Below are 12,717 nucleotides of genomic sequence, written 5' to 3' on the forward strand. Positions count from 1 at the left end.
CATCTGGCTTGCCGGTCTGTAATTTCCCAGATCACCCTGGTACCCTTTAAAAAACAAATCGGCATCACATTGGCCATCCTCCAATCTTCAGGTACTACAGACAATTTTAACGATAGCAACATGTAACCTAACGGCAGATCAGCAATTTCATGCTTAAGTTCTTTGAGTACCCTTGGATGTATGCCATCTGGTCCAGGTGATTTACTACTCTTTAATTTGTTAATTTGGCTCAGTACATCTTCCAGGTTCAGTGCATCTTCACCTTTGAAAACCATTTCCAGTACAGGTAGACCTCTTACATCTTCTTCCGTGAAGATTGAAGCAAAGAATTCATTTAGTTTCTCCACTATGGCCTTGGGCTCCCTCAGTGCCCCTTTTGCTCCTTCATGATCTAACAGTCCCACAGCTTTACTCACAGGTTTCCTGCTTCTGATGTACCTGAAAAAGTAGTTACTGTAAGTTTTTGCCTCCGTGACAAGTTTTTCTTCATATTCTCTTTTGGTCTTTTTTATCAATGCTTTGCATCTAACTTGCCAGTGCTTATTTTGCTTCTTGTTTTCATTTGGGTCCTTTTTTCTTTCTGTAAAGGGTGTTCTTTTGGCTCTAACAGCCTCTTTCACTTCACCTTTTAACCATGCTGGCTATTGTTTTCTCTTCTTTCCACCTTTATAAATACATGGAATGCATTTGTTCTGGGCTTCTAAGATGGAATTTTTGAACAGTGTCCATGTCTGATTTAGTGTCCTAATTTTTGCAGCTGATCCTTTTAGCTTCTGTTTAACCAATTTCCTCATTTTATTATAGTCGCTCTTTCGAAAATTAAATGCAGCTACAGTACACTTACTTTGTGGCTTCATTTCAGATAGTAGCTCAAACTTGATCATGTTATAGAAAACATGATGGCAGACAGGAGTCAAATTGCTCATCCAGTCTGCCTATTTCCAGCAAATCACTATCTCCTCCTTTCCCTAAGATATCCCATGCGCCTGTCCTATGTTTTCTTAAATTCAGACATAGTCCTCATCGACACCACCTCCATTGGGAGGCAATTCCCCTCATCCACACTCTGTGAAAAAATATTTCCTCAATTACTCCTGAGCATATAAACCTGTGTCCTCTGATCACTGTTTCCAGGGGACCCAACACCGCTACCTCTCGTACTATGCTCTGCACTCCACCAAGGACTAGATCTAAAATGACTCCCCCTCTTGTCGGTTCCTGGACCAGTTGCTCCAAGAGGCAGTCGTTTATTACATTCAGAAATTTTATCTCCCTGGCATTACATAATGTAATATTTATCCAGTCAATATTGGGGTAATTGAAATCAACAACTTCAAAAAATATTCTACTATACCATCTATATCAGAGGAATTGTTTACATACAAAATAATGAAGAAAAAAAGACCTGAGTAGACAATAGGAGTCACACCTACTTCATAAGGCAAAAACCATCAATATATAGGTGGCTCACAATAATCATCAGTCATAAAAAATAATTCCATATTCACTTTACATAATAAACATCTCAGGCAATTCAACAGCTGATAAAGAAAACAATATGAAAAGAAAAACTATCCACTTCATAAAGGCAGTCATAAGTACATAAGTACATAAGTAATGCCATACTGGGAAAAGACCAAGGGTCCATCGAGCCCAGCATTTAGTCCACGACAGCGGCCAATCCAGGCCAAGGGCACCTGGCAAGCTTCCCAAACGTACAAACATTCTATACATGTTATTCCTGGGATTTTGGATTTTCCAAGTCCGTTTAGTAGCGGTTTATGGACTTGTCCTTTAGGAAACCGTCCAACCCCTTTTTAAACTCTGCTAAGCTAACCGCCTTCACCACATTTTCCGGCAATGAATTCCAGAGTTTAATTATGCGTTGGGTGAAGAAAAGTTTCTCCGATTTGTTTTAAATTTACTACACTGTAGTTTAATCGCATGCCCCTTAGGCCTAGTATTTTTGGAAAGCGTGAACAGACGCTTCACATCCACCTGTTCCACTCCACTCATTTTATATACCTCTATCATGTCTCCCCTCAGCCGTCTCTTCTCCAAGCTGAATAGTCCTAGCCTCCTTAGTCTTTCTTCATAGGGAAGTCGTCCCATCCCCGCTATCATTTTAGTCACCCTTCGCTGCACCTTTTCCAATTCTACTATATCTTTCTTGAGATGCGGTGACCAGAATTGAACACAATACTCAAGGTGTGCGGTCGCACCATGGAGCAATACAACGGCATTATAACATCCTCACACTTGTTTTCCATACCTTTCCTAATAATACCCAACATTCTATTCGCTTTCCTAGCCGCAGCAGCACACTGAGCAGAAGGTTTCAGTGTGTTATCGACGACGACACCCAGATCCCTTTCTTGGTCCGTAACTCCTAACGTGGAACCTTGCATGATGTAGCTATAATTCGGGTTCTTTTTTCCCACATGCATCACCTTGCACTTGCTCACATTAAACGTCATCTGCCATTTAGCCGCACAGTCTCGTAAGGTCCTCTTGTAATTTTTCACAATCCTGTCGCGAGTTAACGACTTTGAATAACTTTGTGTCATCAGCAAATTTAATTACCTCGCTAGTTACTCCCATCTCTAAATCATTTATAAATATATTAAAAAGCAGCGGTCCTAGCACAGACCCCTGAGGAACCCCACTAACTACCCTTCTCCATTGTGAATACTGCCCATTTAACCCCACTCTCTGTTTCCTATCCTTCAACCAGTTTTTAATCCACAATAGGACATTTCCTCCTATCCCATGACCCTCCAATTTTCTCTGTAGCCTTTCATGAGGTACCTTGTCAAACGCCTTTTGAAAATCCAGATACACAATATCAACCGGCTCCCCTTTGTCCACGTTTGTTTACTCCTTCAAAGAATTGAAGTAAATTGGTCAGACAAGATTTCCCCACACAAAAGCCGTGCTGACTCGGTCTCAGTAATCCATGTCCTCGGATGTGCTCTGTAATTTTGTTTTAAATAATAGCCTCTACCATTTTCCCCGGCACCGACGTCAGACTCACCGGTCTATAATTTCCCGGATCTCCCCTGGAGCCTTTTTTAAAAATGGGCGTTACATTGGCCACCCTCCAATCTTCCGGTACCACGCTCGATTTTAAGGATAAGTTGCATATCACTAGCAGTAGCTCCGCAAGCTCATTTTTCAGTTCTATCAGTACTCTAGGATGAATACCATCCGGTCCAGGAGATTTGCTACTCTTCAGTTTGCCGAACTGCCCCATTACATCCTCCAGGTTTACCGTGAAGTCAGTAAGTTTCTCCGACTCGTCCGCTTGAAATACCATTTCCGACACCGGTATCCCACCCAAATCTTCCTCATATCAATCTTATGCAAAAAGACAAACCATAGTTATCTTGGCAGTTCACTACATAATCCCTCTTGACAGGGGTTCCCTGTTTTGCTAATCAAGCTGCTTCAGGGGTCATAGAACCAAAACACAAGAGTCAAGGTGCAAAAAGCACATCCCATATGACTGCAACCTTCAGGACCTCTTCATCTTCCAAACAGCTCCTCCAAAATGACTCCTTCAAAGATACTCCACACCAAACCATGCGCTCCTGGGTGACTGCTGTCATTGTAGAATAGGGAATGGCATGAACAGGAATGACTCATGCCATTCCCAATTCCAAAATGGCAGTCACAAAACTGCCATGGGAAGTCACAGCAGGGGCAGGAGGAATTCGAGATGCTCCTGCCTCGAAGAGGCCACTAGACTACCAGGGTTTTTAGAAGGTAGACCTGGGGAGAGCATACAAGGAGGGAGGCACAGGAGGAATGGATTTCCACCGAAAATGAACAGGACTTTGGGTCGGTTTCAGTGCTGAATTCAAAACTCAGTCAGACTAAACCAAAGCAGATGCCAGCTGAGGGGAGAATAGAACCGAGGATCTTCTCCGAGAAAACGTATTTACTGGCGTTACACCTACATCTACCATCCTGCAACTTCAATTTGTGCCCTCTAGTTTTACCGCTTCCCCATCCTTAAAAAATATTTCTTTTGTATATTAATGCCTTTTAATGTCTGTATAAAAAAATAAAAAAAAGAGAAGTCTGGAACATATATCCCCTATCCCTCCTTTCCTCTAGGGCAGTGGTTCCCAAACCTGATCCTGGAGGCACTCCAGCCAGTAAGGTTTTCAGGATACCCACAATGAATATTCATGAGAGAGATTTGAATGAGGTGAAGGCAGTGCATGCAAATCTCTCTCATGAATATAACTTTGTGAATATCCTGAAAATCTGACTGGTTGGGGTGCCTCCAGGACCAGGATTGGGAGCCACTGCTCTAGGGTATACATAGAGGCATATTTTCAAAGCACTTAGCCTTCCAAAGGCTAAGTGCTTTGAAAATATGCCTCATAGTCAGGTCTTCAAGTCTCTTATCATACAACCCCGTACCCATTTTCGTCACCTTCCTCTGAATTGCTTCAAGTCTTTTTACACCCTTAGCGAGACACTTACAAAAGTGAACACAATACTCAAAAATTGGAGCTTCACCGATGACCTGTACAGGGGACATCAACACCCCCTTTCTTCTGCTGGTTATGCTTTTCTTTATGTAGCCTAGTATTTTTTTGGCTATGTCCTCCACCTTGTCACATTGTTTCATAGCCTTGAAATCCTCAAACACTAACATCTCAAGGTCCCGCTCCCTGTCTGTGCACATCACCCTCTCACCTCCTAGCACAGAGCTCCCTTGGATTTCTACTCCACAACTGCATCAATCTGCATTTCTTCACATTAAATTTTAATTGCTTAACAGACTATTCTTCTAATTTTTGCAGATCACTTTTTATGTTATCTACAACCTCTGGTGTCCAATCTTTTGCAAATCTTGGTATCATCTGCAAGAAGGCAAACTTTACCTTTTAACCCTTCAGCAATGTCATTCACAAATATACTGAATAGAACTGGCGCCAATACTGATCATTGAGGCACTCCACCTCTCAACTTTCTTTCTTCTGAAGGAACTCCATTTACCAACACTCTCTGATTCTGTCAGTCAACCAGTTTCCAATCTAGTTCACCACTTTGGGTCCTAAGTTCAGTCTCTCAGCTTATTCAAGTGTTCTGTGAGGAACCATATCAAAGACCTTGCTGAAATCCAAGTAAGTTACATCTAGAACATGTCCTTTATCCAGTTCTTTGGTCACCTACTCAAAGAAGTCAGAATCATTTGACAGGATTTTCCTTTGGTAAAGCCACGTTGACTCAGATCTTGCAACCCATTGGATTCTAGAAAGTTAACTATTTTTTCCTTCAGCAGCAACTCCATTATTTTTCCTACCATCAACATAAGGCTTAAAGGCCTGTAGTTTCCCACTTCTTCTCCGTCCCCATTTTTGTGAATAAGGACCATATCCATTCATGTCCAATTCTGTGGATCCTCTCCAGGAAAACAGGTTAGTGTTAAATTTATCAAAACCTGAAGTCTTGATGGTGGATACGAAAAGTGAATCCATCATCCCCTGTAACTTGTATGTTGGGTGAGATATCTATCTGTTCCTGTAAGGACACAGATGAAGAGTTGGGAGTCTTATTTCAGGGACAAACTGGACAAGCAGTGACATCACCTTTTTAAATTTACGGATGATTAGAAAGTTGACGCCCACGTTAAGTCCTTATGACTTCAGAATGGTTGTACAGACTAATACTGACAAGATTAGAGTATTGCAATGTGCTATATTTGGGAATGATTAAGTCCTGTTGTAAGGTTTTAAAAGTGATTCAAATCTCAGTGGCAAGAATGATCATGAGGAATACTAGGTTTGAACATGTGATGCTGGTGTTGAAACAACTGCATTGGTTACTGGTTATGTTATCAAATACAATATAAGGTTTTGACTCTGATGTATCAAACATTACATCAGACTGTCTTGGTATTTATCACAGGCGGTACAGTTATACAGGCCCCCACATCAGCTAAGATGAGAATGAGAGAGCGCTTTCTGTGGCAGTGTTGAGTACTTCAAACTATGCTGAGACAAAAACAAAAGCAAGCGCTTTTTCAACAGAAGGTCCACTGCTATGGAACAAGCTCCCTGCACATCTTCAGTTTTGCTCAAATTTATTTCAGTTTAAGAGAGCCTTGACATTTTCTTTTAACAAGCTTTTTCCAGTATTTGATTATGTGCTGATGGTATCTAAATAATGGGCAGCTCAGTATGGGTGGATATATTGTGAGTGGGCTTTTTAGCATAACAAGTTTTAGGTATTTGTTTTATTTATGTTGCATATTTTATTTGGTGAACTGTTTAGTTTTAAGTGGGCTACACCTTTTAAAAATAAAATAAATATATATATTTTTTCTCTTGTGCTAAGGAGAAACAACTGATAGTCTGGTTCTATAAAGCCCCAATTACTTAAGGTCAGACTAAAAAACACACATATATCATGAAGTGGGAAGAAAGATAAACTGACAGGCAAGAAGAAAGCTTTTGGAAAAACATCTAGGAAAACAAACACATTAACCAATACACAGGTGAAGATATTGATAAGAATACATAAGTGGGACAGCTAGGCAGATCTGACTTGCTAGAGTGGGGAGCATGGGGACTTCAAACACATGTGATGGTCCCAAAGATAAGGACCTTTTGGAAATTGATGAAGGAGAAAATTAAAAAATTTCTGGGGAAAAGCCCATCCTGTAACATGGAGATCTTTTTATTGGGGGAAACTGGGAGAGATCTAAATGTGCTTCCCAGTTTGCAAATTAATTCAATGTCTACTGCTGGCTGCTAGGTTGGTAGCTGCCACATAATAAAGGAAAGACTCCCACTCACCTACCTCCCCCTGCCAAACACAGTATTAGAATGACTAGCAAAGATTTGGGACCTAAACAGTACAGGCAATTAGGAGATTCATGGGTAGCAGGGTGTGGGTTTGAAACAGCCCCTACTAGTCAGTTTAAGAGGAGGGAGAGGGAGGAAGGGCTTCACCATACCTGGAAGGAACTTGGTTGGCAATTGACATTTAGGGGAGGGATGCACAGGAGGTTTGAACAAAAAGAGTAAAAAAAAAAAAAAAATTGGACTAATTTTTCTTTTGGATTTCCTATAGAACTGTAGGATTATTATAGTTCTCGCTGTTATTGAGTATGGTTGTTCATTGTCTGCTTTGGTTGCTATCAAAGCAATTAATGTTAATAATGAAAAAAAGGTATAAAGGAGAAAAATAATTTTTGATAAAGCTATTAACTTCATAACCCTAGAACTGAAGTTAGATTTACTCTAAAATTCCCTGGGTATCCTCATGAGGGTTTTTTTTTTTTTTTTAAAGATAGTCGTTACATTGCCAACCCTCTGGCACAAAGACAAGTTTTAATGATATTATAGGTAGTAGGCTCTGCAAGTTCCTTTAGAATGTATGCCTGGTTTAGTGATTTGCTACTGTTCACTTTATCACTTTGACTGTCAGCTCAGTTTGGTCCAGTTTTTCAGCTTTAACATCTAAAAAGAAATTATAATAGTATGAGTAGCCCCCAATGTCCTGGGCCATTAATATTAATGTAAGAAACTCATTCATTCATTTTCTGAACTATGGTCTTAAATTTCTTTGAATGCAGCTTTTATGTCCATTTCACCAAACTAGTCCACCACAATCCTAATAACTGCAAACTCCCTTTTCTACTTTCAATGGAAGTAGTTCTTAATGCAACAGGATGCCATAGTGCAACAGTCATGAAGGTGGGTCCCATATACGTGTCATTTCACTTTTCCTTAACAGAACAGAGGCTACTCAAATGGATACTAATGTATGGACTCTCATCTGCCCCAGTTTTTTTTTAGTTTGTTCATTCTGGCATTGAGGAAATGGACTTTTTCTCAATGCCAGAAGATGCAAGTACACGTTACTTACACACAGCAATGAGTGCTGCCTTTATCAGTAGAAAACTAAATCAAGACAGGGTTTGCTCCTTACAGAGAAGTTTTAGACAATCTTCCTTCTTCTTCAACCTATCCTTAATGTCTCCAGAGACGAGCGTTGAGTACGGGCAGGCCAGTTCCTTCAGGAAGCCGCTGATTTCCAGCTGTAAGCTCTCAATATCATCATCATCTTACAAAAGAAACAAGATCAGAAACACTTAAATCATTGACATAGTTTCCATCCTCACCACTACATCTGCCCCCATTATCACAATTTACAGTCCAGTGTTCCCCAGAGCATGGAAAATCATTTATTTCCCCAGAGGCATGAAAGAACTCGAGTGTACATTTCTCTAAAATGTGTTTAATTTCTGTTCTTATAGGGAGGGAGGGGTTGGTGCCACAAATTCATATAAAATTATAGGTACAGGCACAGATATTCAGCCCCTACATGTATAGCTAATAAATGTGGTTCAGGTATTAAAAAAAAAAACAAAAAAAAAAAAACACAGGTATAACTTGGGCCATCCAAACCAAACATATTCTTTGCATACAATTTATACCTATAGCATGGCTTTTTGGAGCCTTACACCTATAGCTTATACATCAAAGCTAAGATATTTAACACTTCTATACATATGTGTACATTTTATGTTTAATTTATACTGGCATATCCAGGAATGCAAGTTTTATATATAGCACCATCAAATATAGGAATAATTTTAAATGCCCAGATTATATATTTCACATTATTGCCTAGACATTTTTCTGAATATTGACCTGTATAACATTATTAATAAATAGACTCATTGAATGAAATAGGACCAATGGTAAATGATAAGAATTAATGCTCTTAATGCCTTTTAGAAAATCTAGCCCTAGATTTAAGGATAAGCAGGTATAAATGGGCAAATGTATAGCTTTGTTATTCTTTGCAAATTAACTTGGAAAGAAATTATACATAAGGGGTTACAAAAAATGTGTCTGTTCAGAAGCAACATAGGCCAATATATTTGACGTGGAGGAAAAACCATTAAAAAAAAAAAAAGTTTGAAAATGGGCCAGATTGGACCAGTAGTTCAAGAGACATAAAGCCTCCATGCCTAAATTGCCAATGCATATCTATCAGAGGAGCAGTTCCATCATACAGCCACTGATTCACTAATATAGCAGTTAGAAAACTTTTTTCAAACCACCCTTCCCTCACATCTCCTTTCCCAGTCAGACACCCAGTGGTGCAGATGGAGTATGCCTCATGGAATTACTTCCGTGTGTTTTTCCCAGGATGCACTCCTTCCCCCTCCTGTCATCATTCCCCTATTCTTGTTGGACCAGTTCTCAATGGATTTAAATGTGCATTTTCACTTTCTTTGTCATAAATAAATCTAATGACTAAACTACTCAGCTTTCTCCAAATGGTATTTGTAGATACTATGACAGTAAAGAACTTCACTCCTAAGCTAAGGTGATCTAATCTCTCAAATTTACTGAGAGTGTTTGCTGTAATATATGCCTTGTAACACAGTAACATTTAATGGTTAAATATATCATCACACTCGGTTAGGGAAAACTAGAGCAGTGGTCTGATGGTTAGAATGCTAGACTGAGAACCGGGGAAGCTAGGGTTCAAATTCCATTCCCTTGTGATCTTGAGTAAGTCACTTAACCCTCCACAGGCTCCTGTACAAACAGACTGCAAGCCCGACGGGAAGTAACTTGCCTTGAGCTACTACTGAAAAGGTAAGAGCTAAAAACCAAAATCTCCATCTTTTTTTTTCTTTCCAAACCAACAAAGTTTGGTACCTACTCCATTTAAGCTGCTCCTCCCCTCCAGGTTGGAAGGACACAGAGAGGCAAAACAGAGGCAAACTGACCTTATAAGATCGATCCATCAGTCTCTACCTGCACAAAAATAGATGAACAGTTCAAAAGTTCACCAAATTTGTGTTCAATTCTGGTCGCCGCATCTCAAGAAAGATATAGTAGAACTGGAAAAGGTGCAGCGAAGGGCGACTAAAATGATAGCGGGGATGGGACGACTTCCCTATGAAGAAAGACTAAGGAGGCTAGGGCTATACAGCTTGGAGAAGAGACGGCTGAGGGGAGACATGATAGAGGTATATAAAATAATGAGTGGAGTGGAACAGGTGGATGTGAAGCGTCTGTTCACGCTTTCCAAAAATACTAGGACTAGGGGGCATGCGATGAAACTACAGTGTAGTAAATTTAAAACAAATCGGAGAAAAGTTTTCTTCACCCAACGTGTAATTAAACTCTGGAATTCGTTGCCGGAGAAAGTGGTGAAGGCGGTTAGCTTAGCAGAGTTTAAAAAGGGGTTGGACGGATTCCTAAAGGACCAGTCCATAAACCGCTACTAAACGGACTTGGAAAAATCCAAAATTCCAGGAATAACATGTATAGAATGTTTGTACGTTTGGGAAGCTTGCCAGGTGCCCTTGGCCTGGATTGGCCGCTGTCGTGGACAGGATGCTGGGCTCGATGGACCCTTGGTCTTTTCCCAGTATGGCATTACTTATGTACTTATGTAAATTTGTGTCACAGAAAAGAGAGCATCCAGTGACCCCTGACTCACACTGTTCCTGTGCCTTTCACACCCTCAGCACTCAGAATCCCTTATCTATCTGCTTCAATTCAATTTAAACTGAATTGTAATATCAAGTAGTTTTAAAGCTGCAATTCCACTAATTGCCACTGGCATTAGTTAGTGCTTATTGTTGCTAGTTTGACTTCATTTATTGCCTAGTTTCTATTTAGAAAATCTCCTCTATTATACTTGTTATACTGAAATTCACATAACAAATGTTCATAACCAGGTCTGGAGAAAATGGTGTAATTTATGTATACCTGTTACATTTCTTTTCCTTGAATCCTGCTGCACCAATCCACACAAATGGGCACAGAGAGGAAATCTGAAAGGAAAAAACTGCTGCTATGTTTCAATATATGTGCAAGTTTATCTGCTACTGAATTTGGAACTCCTCCTTCCATAGAAATGCATTGGGGACATTTTGGAGGGGGGGGGGGGGGGTGGCAGTCGTACAGACCAATCTGGCACATTTTCAAACCCGATGTGTCTCCGTACCACGTTTCATCCCATTCTGCTAAATTTTTGAACAGTAATTTTGCCTCCCAGATAAATGGGCATGCAAAGATTCCCTGGTGACTTGCCTGCCTGGTGCGAAGGTGGCGGACCTCACGCGTCACCTAGATAGGATTTTAGATAGTGCTGGGGAGGAGTCAGCTGTCTTGGTACATGTGGGTACCAATGACATAGGAAAATGTGGGAGAGAGGTTCTGGAAGCCAAATTTAGGCTCTTAGGTAGAAAGCTCAAATCCAGATCCTCTAGGGTAGCATTTTCTGAAATGCTACCTGTTCCACGTGCAGGGCCCAAGAGACAGGCAGAGCTCCAGAGTCTCAATGCGTGGATGAGACGATGGTGCAGGGAGGAGTGTTTTAGATTTGTTAGGAACTGGGCAACATTCTGGGGAAGGGGGAGCCTATTCCGAAAGGATGGGCTCCACCTTAACCAGGGTGGGACCAGGCTGCTGGCGTCGGCATTTAAAAAGGAGATAGAGCAGCTTTTAAACTAGAAATGGGGGGAAGGCCGACAGTCGCTCAAAAGCGCATGGTTCGGGAAAAGGTATCTTGCAAAGATACCTCACAAACAGGGAAGATAGGGTTTCTGGATAGTGAGGTTGCACAACAGACCATGGTAGGCCAGGTGCCCTTAAATACAACTAAAGATCAGACAAAAGATGTCAAATCAATAGTGTCAGGTACTAAGCATCATGCAAAAAAGAACAACAAACATACTCTGAAATGTCTATATGCAAATGCTAGGAGTCTAAGAAATAAGATGGGAGAGTTGGAATATATTGCACTAAATGAAAAATTGGATATAATAGGCATTACTGAGACCTGGTGGAAGGACGATAACCAGTGGGACACTGTCATACCGGGGTACAAAGTATATCGTAATGATAGGGTAGACCGGACTGGTGGAGGGGTAGCATTGTATATTAAAGAGAGCCTTGACTCAGATAGATTACAAATTCAGCAGGACACAAATCACACCTTTGAATCACTGTGGGTTGAAATTCCATGTATAAAAGGGAAAAAAATGGTGATAGGAGTGTACTACCGTCTGCCTCGCCAGGATGAGCAGGTAGACACAGAAATGATAAAAGAAATCAGAGACGCGAACAAAATGGGCAATGTGATAATAATGGGTGACTTCAATTATCCAAATATAGACTGGGTAAATGTAACATCGGGACACGCTACAGAGATACAATTCCTTGATGAAATCAAGGACAGCTTTATGGAGCAACTGGTGCAGGAGCCGACGAGAGAAGGAAAAATTCTAGACTTGGTCCTTAGTGGAGCGCATGATCTGGTGAGGGACGTTATGGTACTGGGGCCGCTTGATAACAGTGACCATAATATGATCAGTTTTGACATCAACCTTGAAGTAACTGTACACAGAAAATCAAATACGTTAGCGTTTAACTTTAAAAAAGGAGACTATGATAAAATGAGAAGAACGGTAAAAAAAAAAACTTAGGGGGGCAACTGAGAGAGTAAAAACTGTACAACAGGCGTGGACGCTGTTCAAAAATACCATCCTGGAGGCCCAGGCCATACATATTCCGCTGAATTAGAAAAGAAAGACGGAAGTCCAAAAGACACCCGGCCTGGTTGAAAAGTGAGGTGAAGGAAGCTATTAGGGCTAAAAGAAACGCCTTCAGAAAATGGAAGAAGGAACCGTCTGAAAATAACAAGAAACAGCATAAGGAG

General features: G+C 40.7%; 1 protein-coding gene across 2 annotated transcripts in view; it reads right to left on the reverse strand.

Moving 5' to 3' along the window:
- Positions 1–12,717, reverse strand: part of FAM98B (family with sequence similarity 98 member B) — a 114,153-nt gene that overhangs the window by 86,419 nt on the left and 15,017 nt on the right. For both annotated transcript variants that reach the window (XR_003943345.1, XM_030214503.1), the window contains exon 3: positions 7,954–8,088. Coding sequence is in view for 1 of the 2 variants with exons in the window: in XM_030214503.1 (XP_030070363.1) it covers positions 7,954–8,088 (135 nt within the window). In the remaining variant the exon portion in view is untranslated. The remainder of the gene's footprint in view (positions 1–7,953; positions 8,089–12,717) is intronic.

The sequence above is a fragment of the Microcaecilia unicolor genome, chromosome 9 (assembly GCF_901765095.1).
Source record: "Microcaecilia unicolor chromosome 9, aMicUni1.1, whole genome shotgun sequence".
NCBI lineage: Eukaryota > Metazoa > Chordata > Amphibia > Gymnophiona > Siphonopidae > Microcaecilia > Microcaecilia unicolor.